The sequence below is a fragment of the Chinchilla lanigera genome, unplaced genomic scaffold (genome assembly GCF_000276665.1).
Source record: "Chinchilla lanigera isolate Chin_1 unplaced genomic scaffold, ChiLan1.0 scaffold00072, whole genome shotgun sequence".
NCBI classification, from domain to species: domain Eukaryota; kingdom Metazoa; phylum Chordata; class Mammalia; order Rodentia; family Chinchillidae; genus Chinchilla; species Chinchilla lanigera.
Genome location: NW_004955473.1, coordinates 4,913,741 through 4,930,776, shown reverse-complemented (window position 1 = coordinate 4,930,776; position 17,036 = coordinate 4,913,741). Strand labels below are relative to the sequence as shown.

At 47.1% G+C, this 17,036-nt stretch overlaps 1 protein-coding gene across 2 annotated transcripts in view; it reads right to left on the bottom strand.

Annotated features, from left to right (window-relative positions):
* Positions 1–5,071: 5,071 nt before the first annotated feature.
* The window catches only part of Aifm1 (apoptosis-inducing factor, mitochondrion-associated, 1), a 33,751-nt gene continuing 21,786 nt past the window's right edge, over positions 5,072–17,036 (bottom strand). For both annotated transcript variants that reach the window (XM_005401244.2, XM_005401243.2), the window contains exons 7-16: positions 14,416–14,500; positions 13,664–13,740; positions 12,687–12,795; positions 11,726–11,833; positions 11,301–11,389; positions 10,456–10,596; positions 8,561–8,703; positions 7,215–7,339; positions 5,670–5,866; positions 5,072–5,336 (exon numbers count right to left, since the gene is read on the bottom strand). In XM_005401244.2, coding sequence (XP_005401301.1) covers positions 5,265–5,336; positions 5,670–5,866; positions 7,215–7,339; positions 8,561–8,703; positions 10,456–10,596; positions 11,301–11,389; positions 11,726–11,833; positions 12,687–12,795; positions 13,664–13,740; positions 14,416–14,500 — 1,146 coding nt within the window. In that variant the 3' untranslated portion in view covers positions 5,072–5,264. The remainder of the gene's footprint in view (positions 5,337–5,669; positions 5,867–7,214; positions 7,340–8,560; positions 8,704–10,455; positions 10,597–11,300; positions 11,390–11,725; positions 11,834–12,686; positions 12,796–13,663; positions 13,741–14,415; positions 14,501–17,036) is intronic.

Sequence of the window (17,036 nt, the reverse complement as noted above, 5' to 3'; positions counted from 1 at the left end):
CTCAAGCTCTGAAATATTAGGACGTCTCCTGCTGTGCCTTATAGGTAGCCTGGCAAGGGCTAGTGCCATCATTCAGCGGTGCCAAGGTACCATCTGACACCAGCTGGAGAATGGCAAAGGAAAGCAGGTTTGGAGTCAAGTGGGCGGACTCCCAGTGCGTGGTATTTTGGCCAAACCCCGACTCTTCTTCCCAGGGTGGGACCAGCCCTGTCCTGTACTGTGGCGTGGCCCAGCTGATCACACAGCCACCATGAAGGGCTGAATCTCGACAGGCACTGCCTGCCTGTCGTCAGAAAGCAGCCCCTGTGATCTCCCGTGCCCCAGGTAGAGTAAGTGTAGCCTGGGTAAGTGGCAAGTTGGAGCAGGGAGTGATGTGATGGGGGCCTGGACATCCTCAGGTATGAACAATCTCAACCGCAGCGATTAGAGCCTATGAGACAGGCCTTTTTTGGGTTTTGTTTCACTATCAAACCTGTTACACAGTGTCACCCAACCAATCAACCAAGCACTTTGCCAGTTGGGGGGACGCATCTGGCCCCAAGTTGAGGAAAAATAGCAGTCCCTGCTCTGGGACAGCTTACTGTCTCTTCAGAATAACTCCAAGAACAAGAGCTAGGGCTGGGGGAGGAAGTAGTTCAGAGGTCAAGCATGTGCTCAGCACGCACAAGGCTTGGGGTTCCATCCCCAGCACTCCCCCAGAAACTTCAATCTGAACATTACGCAAAGTATACATGTGTGAAAAACAACACATGGCACCCCATAGACATGTAGAATTTTATGTCTTTGTGTAATAAAAAACAAACTTCGGGCCGGGAGTATATAGCTCAGTGGCACAGCACCTGCCTGGCAAACACAAGGCCCTGAGTTCGATTCCTGGTACCAAAACAAACAAACTTATTTTTTTAAAAAAAGAACAATTAGCCCCTTCTCTTTCATGTGTGGAAGCTAAAAAACGTTGGCTTGAAAATAGAATAGCAATTACTAGGGCTTGGGATTTAGCTCAGCGGCAAAGTGCCTGCCTGGCAAGCGCAAGGTCGTGAGTTCGGTTCCCGCTACCAGAGAAAAACCAAAAAAAAAAAAAAAAAAAAAAGAATAGCAATTACTAGATTGGCAAGGATGTGTGGATGGGGGTGGGGGGTTGGATTGGTTGTTGTTTTTGAGACAGGGTCTCACTATGTACTTCAGGATGGCCTTGAATGCACTATATGGCCCAGGGTGGCCTCGAACTCAAGTGACCCTCTTACCTTAGCCCCCCAGGTGCTGGGATTATAGGTGTGTGCCACCACACCCAGCTAGGAGGTTGGATTTGATCACTACATGCTGTGTGCACGTATGAAAATAACACACTGAACCCCATTTATATGTATAACTAATAAATATTAATAAAAATGTAAAATAACTAGAGCCAGGAAGGCCCACATTTGAGGGGAAGGTGAGGCTCGGCACGCTGCAGGGAAAACTGACGGGGGTGTTTCCGGGGCTTTCACTGCAAGGGGATTTCTCACAGCCTCCAGCTGTGCATCTCTCGGCCCCACTGGCTGTGGCGTCTGAGATCCCGCTGCCTGTGCCCTGCCGTGGAATGAGCCACCCAGGCTCCCTGGCAGGTAAGAGGAAGCGCCTGGGCCAGACGGCATCCAGTAGTTGTGAAACCCCTTTCTGGTGAAGACCCGCATCTGTTTTGTGGGGATATGACGAAGATTCTCGAAGGCCAGGATGCCAGGAAGCAGGGCAAAGTGGCCTCAGTTATCTGCAGCAGGTCGGGCGGTCTCGGAGGGGCTACGCACACCCCACTGCTCCTTGGCAAGACCAAGGGTTTTTGGGGCGCTGTGATTCCTCGTGAAGTCCCGCAGCTCCACAAGGTCAAACTGTGCACCCAGTGGACAGGAAACCCACTGGGATGGTGTGGAGAATTTACTGAGGCAGGAGACTGTGCTTGTCTCCACAAGGCCGGGAAGAAGTAGCCCCAAGCCTGAATTTACAGAGCCGACGTCCTTATCCTCGAAACATGGGTTGATAGATCCAAAGACACACAAGCGAGGCTCCTGGTACTGAACCAGGAGAGCAGCTTCTTCCTGGCCCAGCTTTGAAGGCAGAGGCGCCTTTTGTTCCTCAGATCCTAAGGAAATGCTGTGAGTCCTCAGATTAAATCCCAAAGCCAGGCATGATGGTGCAGGCCTGCATTCCCCGCATTCAGGGGGATGGGGCTGAGGCAGGAGGATCACAAGCAGAAGCCCAGCCTGGGCAACTTTGTGACTTAGCAAGACCCTGTCTCAAAATAAAAAAGGGCTAGGGATATAGCTCAGTGCATAAATTCAATCTCCAGAACTGCAAAATAAAAGTAAGTAATTTTCAAACATAAAAAGTCCAAAGGAGGTAAATGCAACTGGAGTTCAGAGATGAATCATGCAACTGGTATGCACCAAAGCAGGGTTTGATATGGGCCTTGAAAGAGTAGGGTTTGGGTAGATAAAATGGAGGAGCCGGGTGTGGTGGTGCACAGCTGTACTTCCAGCCGTGGGAGGCTGAGACAGGAGGATCACCATGAGTTCGAGGCCAGTCTGGGTTGCACAGTGAGTTCAAGTCCAGCCTGAACCACAAAGTAAGACCCTGCTCAAAAAACCAAAATAAAGGTGTCAATAAACAAGATGTGTGCATGTATGTACATATTAAGTGTTGGGATGCTGGGAATGGTGGCATACATCTGTAATCCCAGCATTTGGGAGGCTGAGACAGGACAATCACTGTGAGCTGCAGCCTGGATTACACCTGGAGTTCAAGGCCAGCCTGAACTACAGAGTGAGACTTTTGTCTCAAGAAAACCAAAATAAGTGACAGCAAAGGAGTCAGACAGGCAGGGTGGACTGTGATCATGGGGTGCTATGAGACACTTTCAACTTGGTGTGTTGGTCACAGGTAGTCTTCAACAGGGAGGGGATATGGAGCAAGTAGCGCTTTAGGAAGTTATCGAGTAGCACTGGTTAATGAAGGATGAACACAATACTGTGTGCGTCTTTCTACGGATCTATCTCATACTATTGTACTTCGGTATTCCTCACTGATACCAGGAGTTTCTTTCTTTGAGGTGGGCTGGGTCTCACCATGTAGTTCAGGCTGGTCTTGTACTCACTATGTAGCCCAGGCTGGCCTCCAACTTGTGGAGATCCTCCTGCCTCAGCCTCCCCAGTGCTGGGACTACATTACAGGTGTGTACCACCACACCTGGCAATAATTTTCTCTTTATAGTATGACTCATAATAGGTCTCTTGAAAATAGTAAATACTTCTCAATAGAAAAAATATATACATATATTATATATATAATACATACATATATATATTTGTGTGTGGTTTTGGGAGGGTACTGGGAATTGAACGCAGGACTTTGCACTTGCCAGGCAGGCATTTGTGCCGCTGAGCTATATCCCCGGCCATATACATATATATTGAGGCAGTGTCTTGCTGTGTAGTCCAGGCTGGTCTTGTACTATGTAGCCCAGGCTGGCCTTGAACTCATGGCAATCCTCCTGCCTCAGCCTCCCAAGTGCTAGGATTACAGGAGTGTGCCACCACACCAGGCAACTGAAACTAGATTTGAATTTTAAGTTTATATTTATTTTTGGTGCTGGAAATTGAACCCAGAGCCTTGTACATCTTGAGCATATATTCTACTCCTGAGGTACACTCCAGCTCCTATTTGATTTTTAAAAGTTAAGCAATTTAGCTGTGCATACTGGGGCACATCTGTAATCCCAGCCCTTGGGAGGCCGAGGCAGGAGGATGAGCTGGAGTTCAGGGCCAGCCTGGGCTACATAATGAGTTGAAGGCCAGCCTGAACTGCACAGTGAGACCCTGTCTCAAAAAAAAGAAAATACAGGAAGACAGTTATGCAGTTGAGCTGGGTGTCATGTCACCTAACTATAATCTCAGCAATTAGGAGGTTGAGGCAGGAGGATTGCAAGTTCAGGCAGCCTGGATTACATAGTAAAACCCTATCTCAAAAAACAAAATAGTTGCTGCTGCTGGTGATGCAGGCCTGTAATCCCAGCACTTGGAAGGCTGAGGCAGGAGGACTGTCATGCGTTTGAGGCCAACCTGGGCTACATAGCAAGTCCAAGGCCAGCCTGGACTACATAGCATGACCTTGTCTCAAAAATCCAAAACAAACCAACCAACCACCCAAAGCAAAACAAAACGACATCCCCCAAAAACAGTTAAGTAATTTAAAATGCCCCAAATCAGTTAACCTGCAAAAACTTGATTTGTATTCCCAGCAAATCATTTGTAAAGTGAAGCATACCTGTAAGCACATTGTTGAGCAAAGGAATAAAGAAAGGGCAGGTCTGTAGTTTAGGGGATGGCAGGTAGAGTAGTCAACAGGTCATGAGCCTACACAATTGGTCTCCAGGTTGGGCCAGGAAGCAGACAGCCTCAGCCCTTCGTTCTACCGGTACTATGTATCATTTCTTGTTTGTTTTTCCTTCATTCCTTCTTTTCTTTCTTTTTTTTTGAGACAGGGTTTTGTTGAACCCATGGTGATCCTCCTGCTTCAGCCTTCCAAGTGCTGGGATTACAAGTGTGTGTCACCGTGCCCAGCATTATGTGTTCCTTCTGCCCCCTGTAGGATGAATTCAGTTCTGGAACTGGAGTTGTTCCACACAAAGCCCACTCTACTGTGCTTGTTCACTTGTTCCATTCAAAAGGCTCTGCCCCGAAGCCTGGGCTAAACTCTGGAGGCATAACCATGAAGAAGACCTAACTAGCACGCTTCCTGCTTCCAGGAGGCCTCGGGCTAGCAGGGACACACACAAACAAGGATGAGGTTGGGAAGGCTCAGAAACCTCTTCGCAGAGACAGTGAACCTCCCAAGAGCAGAGGAGAGGGTCAAGTGTAGTGGGGAGTGCCCCACAGGTGCACACAAGTGAAATGCAGGGAACCGAAAGGTGTTCAGACTGTGGAGTGGGGAATGTACTCGTGGCTGAGAAAAACTATACTCAGGAGTAGCTGCATTGTGCTTGCTGTGGGATACGCACAGCACTCCACTCGGCTGTCCCCTTTAAAAGAATAGGATTTAATTTAGAAGAATCGGATTTTATTGCATAATGTGAATATTAAGAATTCTCCTACATGGTTGAAAATATTCACAGAGAAGTCGATCATTTGTATTCATACACACAGGGAAAGTCTGCTGAATAAAAAAAATGCTCCTTCACCCACCCCACCTTCTGCCAGGGATGGAGAACCGCGTGGTGAGTCCCCCGTGGGCAGTCAGTCTTCGTGAATGTTGAAGAGTTTGGCTAATTCATTGAGGTCTTCGTGCCGCTCGCCGTCCTTAATGATCTGAGGGAAACAGTAACACAGGTCTCTACAACACTCCGTGTGCGCGCAGGCCCAGCCCGCCTGGTGCGGTGCCCAGGCCAGTGCTCAGCGCACACAGGGACGGAGGCGCGGGGGCAGCTTCCTGCTAACCCCAACACGCAGGCTGCCGGCAGTCTGTCTCCGGGCCGTCCCACCAAGTCCAAGTCCAAAAGAAGTGCTCCGAGCCATGAGCGCACCTGTGGTCTACGATGTGACCGGAGGAGACGAGGCACCCCCGGGCACCTGAGGAAGCTACAGGAGTGCTGCCCAACCCCTACTTCCCGTCTTCCTCTAAGCGCACTGACGGGCACCTACCTTCCTTGCTATTGGCATTCTGTTGAAGATGTTCCACAGCACGATCCCCACCACCACTTTGTCCCTGAGGTAGAAGACGACGCCTTTGCCGTAGTCCTCCCCTTCGCCGGGGGCCTGGGGGACTGCAGGGCTGCTGGAAGGAACGGTGATTTCGGAGGCCTCCGACTCTGTCTCACTCTCTGAGCGGATGCCGGTCCCTGTGGCCAATCCCACAAACACACACACAGGCCAGACTTCAGTTATTATGAGCTTGGCAAACTCTAAGTGCAAGTGGCTTACAAGACTTGCTTCAAGCTGCTTCTACATGGTTTATTTTTCTAGGACCATCACAGTGCTCTGGCCTTCTCCACCCTCACTCTACCGCATGTGGCTCGTGGCTAAGGTCCTAGACGGAGCAGAGCCTCAACATTCCCACCACAGCAGAAAGTGCTGTTGGACAGAGCTGCTAGAGGGATACTTTCACTAAAGTAGAAGGCACATCCATAAGGTAACCCTGCTGGAGGCATTTCCTCCCACAAGAGAAGAGACAGGAGGGAATGGTAGCACACAGAGGAGCCACCTCCTCCTGAGACCCTCAGGACTCATGACAGGGACCCTGAGTTGAAAAGGATCTCCGTCTGTCATCTGGATCCACTTACCAGGGGAGATGGGAATTAAGGAGTAAGGAATACACTTGAATTACATAGGAAAAGGGCCTACAGACCCATAAAATGCCTTACTTTCTCCTTAAGTAGAACTTACCCTTCAAATATCTCTGGCAAAAAGACACAGAGGCTAAGTAACTTGAGCCCAGGGCATGGGACAAGGCCAAGGAGTTAACAGAGACACGTGTGGGAGGGCAGTCCATTCCAGGAGAGCTGCCTGCTGTCTAAAGCAAATGTGGCTCTGGCATCTGACAACTGGAAGTAGAAGCAAGCAGCTCAAGAACTACTTAGCCTAGTGCTGCACTCCCCAGGGCCAATGGATAGCTGGTCCTAATCTGAGCTTCTCAGGCCTGGTTTGGTTTGTTTGTTTTTGGTTTATTGAGACAAAGTTTTGCTATGTAATTCAGGTTGGTTTTGAACTCATTAGGTAGCCAAGGCTGGCCTCAAACTTCTGGCAATGCTCCAGCCTCAGCCTCCCAAGTGCTGGGATTACAGGCGTGTGCCACCATGCCTGGCCTGGTTCTTGATATTAGCACAAAGCAAGAAATTAAAAAAGAAAAAAAAGAACCAAAACTAAAACCTAAAAAGTTCAGGTTCACTTCATTACCTAAGTCTTCCAAGCCCCAAGAGACAAACTAAAAAACAGCATTGTCAAGCCGGCCACTGCCCTCTGTCCAGCATGCACACCCACAATATTTGAGTCTAGGCTTTGACCAGGACACTCGTCTTGCCAGAGCCCAGATCACTGAACAGTGAAGACTTTGGGTTTGGTTTATTTTAAAGCACAACATGAAGAGAGGCTTTTAGGACCAGCTCCCTGTACCCAATACAGAATGGCCTTGTTCAGGAGACCTTGGATCATTGCTTCTCAACATCCTTCCAAGAAAAGTGGCTTCCTTACCTGACTGCTCTGTGGCAGATTTTGGGTTGTCTTGTGCAGTTGCTTTTGCAAAAACACCGACTGTGGGCAAACTACTGTCCACGAGGCCAATGGCTTCATAGCCAACATCAGGGCCCAAATCACTCCTACGGAAGGAAAAGAGGGTGTTCTGTCGAGACAGTAAGGGATGAGGTGGCTACACGCATTCTCAACTCTCCACACTGCACTCAGGCGGGCCAAAAGACGTAGGATATAGAACAGGAAAAATAACCAACTGTTCAAATGCCACTAGGCCACCTGGGGCCAACTGTGAGAAAGCAGGATTATCCCAAGCTGACTTTTTCTCCTTGAGAAGCTGCCACACATATCACATATCCATACAGTGATCTAAACTTTCTGAAATTTATTCCTGCTTTTTTTTGTCTTTTTGAGACAAGGTTTTACCATACAGTTCAGGCTGCCCTTGAACTCACTTTGTAGCCCAGGGTGGCCTCAAACTCACAACGATCCTCCTGCCTCAGCCTCCCAAATGCTGGGATTACAGGCATGCACCACCATGTCATTTTTTTCTAACTATACTATTCTACATGTTTTGACCCTGAGATTCATCTGTTATTTCTTTGCTGCTCACTCATAAAGTGTGTGTGTGACTGTCCTGAAATATATTTCCATCAGTGGAAAATATCCCCAATAGTAACCACTTAGAAGCTTCTGTTGTTTGTTTTTGTTTTTGTTTTTTGTTTTTTTTTCTATAAAGTCTTGCTGTGTAGCCCAGGCTGGTCTTGAACTTATCTCCTACCTCAGCCCCAGAGTGCTGGGATTACAGGCTTGCACCACTCCATCTGGCTCAGCTTCTGAACCTTTGATATATTTTTTTTATGTATCCTATCTTTCAAATCAATAAAATAAAAGATATCAAATAGGGGCCAGGCCAGTGTTTAGGACTATCTAGTGCTAACCGTTTTTTAATGCAAAGAATTATCTTGACTTTGAATTGCTGATCTTATGGGTTCAACATGAGTGGGCTGTCTTTTTTTCTAGTATGCTGGACTCACTGGAGTTACCAGTAAAGAATAAATTAAAACATACTGCTGCCTATTGCTAATAGTCCACTTTGGTACCACCTATTACAGCTCAAACCTTGAGCTCGTTTGCAAAACTGGTGGTGCTATCTTCATCCACTCACCTCATGCCGAACAGGACACTTCTACCAGATGGCCACTAGCGGTAGAATAGATGGACAGGAGATGGAATTTTTCCCATTGGTCTGAAGCTAACTGCCCCACAAGGTGACCAAACCAAAACTCTGTGTTATGATCTTAATACTGAGTTTGACCCAATGCATTCCCACAGCACAGAACTCTTACCAGAACATTGACTGATGCCAATAGGGCTTAGCAGCTCCGGTCATATTTTCTCCAGCCAGCCTTCCACTCACAACGGCATGATCGTGATGCTCTACTCGCCTCCTACCCAGTTTTATATCATAGAAGCATGCAGCATCTCCTGCCTTAGGAAGAAAGGATACAATGTGAATGTACAATTTTTTTAAAAAAAGCAAGTTAAAGATGATACAAATTTGAGGGGCTCAAAGAACCCTTGCAATACTAATTAATGTTTTCCATCTAAAGGTTAGAATCACACCTCAACTACTAAAAACCATTTGAAATTCCATTTAAAACAAAACAACTCTATGCCTCCACAAAACTAACCTAAATCTCCTGCGTGTCAGCTTATGTACACCCGTTTCTCTTCATTCTACCCTTAGCAAACAGGCTATTTGATAACCATGAGTTTCTATATGCGAAAAGCAGCTTTTAGGTGTGACTGACTCTCACCTGGCAATACTAAGGTTTTTCCCATCATTCCATACTCATTCACTCATTCATTCAACAGATTTCTTTGTTGTTGTTTTTGTTTTTTTTCCGGTACCGGGAATCGAACACACGACCTCGCACTTGCCAAGCAGGTGCTGTGCCGCCGAGCTAAATCCCCAGCCTCTCGTTCAACAAATATCTATGGAGTACTTACTATGTACAAAAAGCATTATGCTGTCTGGGTTGCTGAGATGAAACTGACATGCTAGGGCTGAAGGGGGCCAGCTTCATGCAGGATGTGGTATTTGAGCTCTCTAACCCTTAATCATCTTTATGGCTATTCAGACTCCCTCAAAGCAACCTAAAAATCTAATAAGCAAGCAGTGACAAAGTAAACTATGAAACATACTTAATGGAATATTAGATAGTCATTAAACTGTTTACAGAGTCTGAAGCAACATGGAAACTGCTTACATTTATAGTGTTAAGTGAAAAGGGCAGAATACAAACATTTATATATAACGTGCTTACCACAATCTCGTAAAACAAAGAAAAAACTTATGTGCAAGAAAACAAAGGGAAGGAAATACTCTGAAACCCTCACGGTTGCTGCGTGTGACTGTGCCCCTTTCGCCTTCTTGTCTGTGCCTCCTACACTGAACACATATTACATATGTGTTATATATAATTTTTGTAAGAGGTTAAAAAATCCAATACATTTTAACCTTTAAAAAAAAAGCTATTTTTGAAAGGGAAATTTCTCCAAGGCTGCTATATCCTTAGTTGCAAAATCTACAATATACTTGTAAAATCTAGCAATGGGGAAATTATCTCATGGTCCCTACACACTCTAGCCTTGTTTGTGTCATAATAGGTTTTTAGAAACAACTGAAAATAGTGCTTGAGGAAAATGAACAGAGTGATCTTCCTTTCCAGGGAACATGTTTGCTTTCTATTTTCTTTTTGGTTTTTTGAGAGAGGGTTTCACTATGCAGTTCAGGCTGGCCTCAAACTCATAGTGACCCGCCCGAGTGCTGAGATTACAGGCACGCAGCACCATGCGCAGTGGCAGGGAACATGTCTGAAAACTGCTTTGTCCTCCATTCCCTGGACTCGCTCCGAAGCCATGGGAACAGTGGATCTATTGGACAGCGGTGCACGTGTCTGCCAGGGGTTATGCTGGGGCTACTGCCCACAGCAGAACAGGAAGTTAGCTCTGTGCCTGTCAGCACGCACACTGTTCTCATCTTCCACAGGCTTGCAGATGACGCCACATTTGATCTTCTGAACCCAGCAGTTCACAAGTTTCTATTTCGTTCCCTTGCCCTCCAAACACTTTGACCCTATTTGGTTAAGCTGTCAATGAGCTTTAGCACACCACCTGGCAGGCCCGTTCACAGGCCGGGGACAATGAATCACGCCTGGTCACGCTGTAGCGCACTTACCACCCAGATGTTAGAGCGTGCTTGTAGTTCTGCATTTACTCGGAAGCCCCCAAAATCAGAGTCTATCTCCAGTCCTCCAGTCTTGGCCAACTCAACATTGGGTTCCAGACCCACAGCTGCCACTATGTGGTCAGTTTCTACCTAATGCAAAAGAGAAACTCAGTCAGTCACCACAGCTTCCACTTCTCACTACCGAGTGCGCATCGTGCCGTTAAGAACTGGGGCTTTAACAAGATCATGGGAACGGGTGTGGCGGCGCATGCCTGTAATTCCAGCACTCAGGAGGCTGAGGTGGGAGGGTCTTGGCAAGTTTGAGGCCAGCCTGGGCTACACAGTGAGTTCTGAGGCCAGCCTGAACTACACAGTGAGACCCTGTCTCAAAAAAAAAAAAAAAAAATCAAGGGGCTGGGGATTTAGCTCAGCCGCAAAAGCGCCTGCCTGGCAAGCGCAAGGTCGTGAGTTCAGTTCCCGGTACCGGAGAAAAACCAAAAAAAAAAAAAAAAAAAAAGTCATGGCCTAACTAACTTCTGGTAAACAGATTCTAAGTTCCATTTCATCAGCCGACCCCCAATCACATACACAGACCCCACACTGCCTAAAAAGAAACCTGCCACCCTAGCAAGGATGCAAAAATATGAGATACAGACAGGAAAGTGCCAAAGGAAAGCGGTCCACAGGAGCCTGCTCTGGCTCTCATCTATCTGTTTTAAGGGAGGGACAGTTAATTCAGATAATTATGACAGGTTAATGGTGGCTGCCAAGGAAACTGTATCTGTTGGTGTCAAATGAAGGAGTACGATGAGGGTAGAGCTGGAAGGCCTTCTGGTGGACTGTGCTCCCCTCACCTTCCTGCCATCTTTTAGCTTGATAAGCAACTTGCCGCCGCTGACTCCAACCGACTGCACAATCGCACTGGGCATCACCTTTACCCCCTCTGTAAAGACAAACAAGACCCAAGGTGAGGCAAGGGCCTGTAACCTCCATGAGGATAGAGAAGCTGACCAGAGGCCTCCCCTGGGTCCAAGCCATTACCATCAACACGCAGGCAGCTGTGGAGGGCTGTGAAAACATATGCCCATGGCCCATTTTTAGCATTTCTGGGAATCTGGTGCCTCAGATTCAGAATGCCTGGATGAATGCGGCTGACTGGGGAATGGCAAAACAGTTCATCTCCCAGGCAACAGGGCTTATGCCAAAGGAGCCCCCCAAAGCTAACCCGACCCTTGGTCACCCTCAAAGGAAACAGTGGCAGCACATGGACTCTCGCTACCTCGTCTGACTTTTTCCATGGTCCAGTTGCTGAGGTACTCAGGGAGGATCTTCCCCATGTTTCCTTTCTCAGGGAAGAGCTGAATCACTTCTATGCCCAAGGTTCGAGCTGGACAGAAGAAAGGCAGCAGTTAGAGCAGGAAGCTAACGGTAATCCCAGGAGGCCAGGGAGGGAAACAAAGCTGGCAGTCCGGCAGAGCCCCCACTTGTGAAGCACTGGGGCATGTGGGCCTTGGCTCATTTAGAAGGCAAAGACGACAGGTGCCAGAACTGCTGTCCCAGATGGAACTACCAACTATGAATTCAGTGCCCTTCTGCCCATGCAGTCACAAGTACTTTGTGACCTCTGAATCGAAAGCACCCTCCTGAGACGATGCCCTGAGCTCACAGAGCTGAAAAATAACCCTAAGAGAAACGGCTGCCCTGAAATATTCAGACTGGAACCCATAGACCTGTCAAGATGGGAGCCATCATGCCCCTGCAGGAAGTTTTGGGATTTTCACAGGGCAGCAGTTCAAACACACACACAGTTCTGTATTCTGCACTGCCCTTTTCATTTTAGTAACTCATGTCCCTAAATATTTTACTTCTAGTTCTCACTTCGGCAGCACATATATTTAATATTTTACTTCTGAAGAGTGCTGGCATAGAAGCTAGGGAAAAGGAAAGAAAGGATTGCTTTTCAAGCTGCTTACATGACAGCCTTCCAGTCCTTGAGGGATCCTCCTCAGGACTAATCACACTGCTTAGCTTCGTACTCAGTAGACTTTTTTTTATTGTGGTGCTGGGGATCCAACCAAGCGCTGCCACTGAGCTACACCCTCAGCCCTGCACTCTATGAACCTTAATCGAACTCCTTCCACTCCTTTTGCCAAACACATCTCTAGAATTTGTGACAGTCCACCAGACATGTAGGATGTACGAGAAGAGAAGGAAAACCGAGGTCACTCCTCAATACTCACCCTTTCTGCCAAGAGCACAGGCCAGTTCGCTACCAAGGAAGCCCCCACCAATAATTGTAATCGACTTGACTTCCCGTGAGATCTTCTCCAAGGCTTTAAAGTCTCCAATCTGCAGGATCAAACCAGTTTAGCCCACAGATTTCCCAAAGGACCATAGGATAATAATCCTAGGAAATATTTTCCTTTAGATCTTCCACAACAGTAAACAGATTTTTTGCACATAAAAGCTCCCTGTCTGGAGTGGCTTAGTTTCAGCTGCTATGTTATTAATGTGAATTTCCTTCTCCATGATAACATTCTGGTCCTTTACTGATGGGGTGTGCCCTTCTGCTCCAGGAGGACATCTGGCCATCTCTGGAGACATTTCTGGCTGTCAGCACAGGGAAGTGCTTCCAGCATTTAGTGGATAGAGGCCAGGGATGCCTCCAACATCCTACCATGCACAGGACAGCCCCCTACACAACTATCCAGACCAACATGTCAGTAGTGCTGAGGGTGACAAACATTCTACCAAGAATTTAAAGGACAGAATGAAGCGTCTCAAGTATTCCCTAAGAGTGGCTGGAAAATTACAGCAGTCTGTATAAGCAAAGCAGTGTTAAGAAGCAAGCCACTCCCTTTCTTTTGACTGTGGTATTCTTGACCTTTCTCCCCAGTCTCTTCATGCCACTTGCAATGAAAAATGCCAAGAGGCTATAAGCAGTTCCAATGAATGAAATGCATCAGGGAAACCAACTATAAAACTACAGCAAGCAATAAAATCACTAACTGTATTTTTCTCCTGGGAACTTAAAACCCTTGAGTGAGGTATTTGAGGGTCAGAGAGAGGAAGTGACTTGCTCAAGGCTAGATAACAAGTCTGGAGAAGAGCCATATATAGAAGTTGGAGCTCCCAATTCCTGGGTGAGCACGTGGGGACCACAAGATTGTATTACCGCCTCAAGCAACACCATGAAAACACTGAAGCAGATAATTACCTTTCTAAAAAGTGTCGTTCTGCTCTTCACCTCTGCTCCAGCCCTATCGATGGCAGACAGACTTCTTGGCGTGCCTCCTAGAAGTAAGAGGAGGAAACCCTTTAGCCTAGCCGCAGGCAGGAGCCAGCTCAAATGAGCTCCCCCAAGTGAGGCTCTCCTACTGTGACTTGGGGTGATTGTGTGCTCCTTGGTGGTGCCACTGCAGCTACCACAGGGTAAGATGGCTTTGTGTTCTTTCACCTGGCCCTCACAGCAGGATTACAATTAATTTCCTTAGGGGAACTGATTTGGGGCTCTTCTGAGGAGGGAGTGTCTTCCCTCCCTACGGCTGGCCACAGGGTCTCACTTTATGCTTCCATACTCTTCTAGTTTCTCCTGGGGATTGCTTCATCAGCTACCATGGCAACACTGGTCTCACCAGCTGCTTCAGTCTCTCCTGATTTCTCATGGAAATTGGCAGTGAAGCCAGAAGCCTGTATCACTTTCAGGACACAGGGTGAGCACTAAGCAGGGAGAGGAAAATGGTGACCTTCTTGATGCTTTTACCAGAAGGGACGGCAAGGATAATCCAGGCGGGCTGATGATCCAAGGCTCCTGGACTTAGCCAGGCTGTGTAACAAGACACCCATTTCAAAGACTCTGGGTTTCAGCTTTCTTAAGATAAAGTAGTAATGGCTTCTATGGAGAAGGCTGGACTGTAAAACTTGAATGAGCTACCAGAGCAGGGAAGCCAGCCATCTACAAATTCCTACCTGTTGCAATCAAGCACTTTTCATAGGTGATCTGAGAGCCATCATTAAGTCTCACCATGTTGCCTCTTACATCCAGATGTACTACCTGTACCACACACACACACACACACACACACACACACACACACACGTACATGCACACGAGGGAGAGATGAAATGAGCTATGAAAAGAATTTCATTGAGATATAACCCATATAACATAAAATTTACCATTTAAAAGCATATAATTCAGTGGTTTTTAGTATATTCACATCATGCAATCATTACCACCATCCAATTCCAGAATATTTCCACCCAGTCCTCTGGACCTTTTAGCTTTTGGCCCAATGAGAAGAATGAATTATTTTTAAGAAACGATCTCTAAGGCCAGGCATGGTGGCAAATGCCTGTAGTCCCAGCGCTAGGGAGGCAGAGGCAGAAGGATTGCCAACCTGGACCACAGTGAGACCTTGTTTTAAAAAAAACAAGAAACAAAAAAAAAAAGAAAGAAAGAAAGCAACCATCTCTAAGTAGTCATTGGAACCACAGTTTCTGCTACCCAGTGCAAGTTCCTAAGTACCCAACATCAGAGCCAGCAGGTCCTGTCCTCAAAGGTCCTACCTGATTTGTGGGAATGCAGAATTTGGACAGCCTTTTTTATTTGGCTACTGGAGTCCTCATTTCTTTGTTACAGCTCTCCTGCACCCACAATGCTTTCTTCAACAACTCGTCTTCCCTGATCCTCGGCTCTCCCTCAAAGACCGCTTACACGCAGACTGGACATTTACCCACACACCACAGCACAGGCCAGGCACAGCTGCTGGCACTTTGCAGGCTTCCCAAGGCTGCCACTGCTTCCCAATTCCTGTACCTTCGCTCTCCTCTGCAGAACACCACCATCTCCCTACAAATCACCACTACCAAGCCACCTCCTGACCACTCCTTCTCAGCCACTGAAGACCTCGGAACACGGTTCATACTTTCCCTCAGAGCCACATCCAGATTCTTCTTATCCCCTAAAGCACTACTTTCCCCCTCAACATTTCACTCTTGGGCCACAATTTTCCCAACTTTCTCTCAGTCTCACTGTCTTCTACACGTGCTTTTGATTGCTCTCTTTGGCCAGCTGTTCCATTCTACCTAATCTGTGTCGATGATCTGTTCTCTTGCTGGCACCCCTAATTCCCTTGCTATAAGCAGCAAAAGAGAACTTTAAAAACAGAACATTTTAATTTTAGGGACGAGCTACTTATCCAAACTTTCTTAGGCAGGCCAGGAGTGGTGGCACACGCCTGTAATCCCAGCACTTGGGAGGATGAGGCAGGAGGATCGTTGCGAGTTCAAGACCAGCCTGGGCTACCTAGTGAGCTCAAGGCCAGCCTGAACTGCATAGTGAGACCCTGTCTCAAAAAGACAAAACAAAACAAACTTTCTTAGGCAAGGGCCGTAACCACCACCCGCTCCTCTCCTCAGCCCAGATGAATGGACAGAACTGCAGATGCTGGCCTCAAGAGCTCAGGGTCCAGTTTCATTTCCACAGCGAAGAGAGCTGAAGCCAGCCTGGTGTGGTCTGTTGTCCCCTTCTGTTGCCTCTCATTTCCTTGGAGCTAGCTTTGAATAAAGCCTTTTCTTCCCTTTCCCCATAACATAATAAACGGTCATAGGAAGCAAGCTGAGCACCTGAGTAGCCAGCTGGTAATGCTACCTCTTCTTATGGTTCTGAGCTTGAGTTCTGATGCCTGAGAGACTGGGTTTTAGTCTCCTCCACTCCTTACTACCTGTGAGACCATTATTTCCAGAAATATTTATTGAGCACCAACTATGTTTCAGGTGTAGTGCTAACTGCTAGGGACAGAGTGGTGAGGAAGACAGATTATTTTCTGCCTTCAGAGTTTAGTAGCCAAGACAAGCAATTTAACAAGCACTAACAGTAGTCAACAGTAATAAATATGACCTGAGTGGTGTCATGGTTTAGATTTAAAATGTCCCTCATGCACTTACAGGTGGCATTTCTGCCTCGGAAGCTGGACAACTATGGACTAAACTATGAACCCTAATAAACCTCTCCTTTAATTTTTGTTTGGTTTTGGTTTTGGTTTTTTGAGACAGGGTCTTGCTGTGTAATTCAGACTGTCCCTGAACTTACTATGTAGCCCAGGCTGGCCTTGAACTCACAGTGATCCTCCTGACTCAGCCTCCCAGGTGCTGGGATTATCTAAACTGCAAACTGAACAGGACATTTCAATTTTTTTTCGCTTTCTCTCTTACTTTTTTCTTTTTCTTTTTTGGTGTTAATGATTGAACCCAGGGGACTTGCGGATGATAAACAATGTGCTCTACCATGTGCTACGTCCCTAGGCCTACAACTCCTTTTTTCCCAGATTTCTAGGCTAGAGAAACACTGTGCATCATATCCTCCTTGCAACTCTCTTCAGCACTGGCTGCTGTCCTGGGTTCTCTTCGCACTGCTGTCTGTAAAGTTTTCCCTCGTCTCCTTTGTAGATTCTCCTTGTTACGCTTGTTTCCTGAATGCTGGGACTGCCCAGGGTTCGAGCATCGCCCTGCTCCTCTCACTAAGGAAGCTCTTCCGTGGCAGGCCCCACCCACCCTCATGGTTTCAATTCCTACACACACTCTCAATT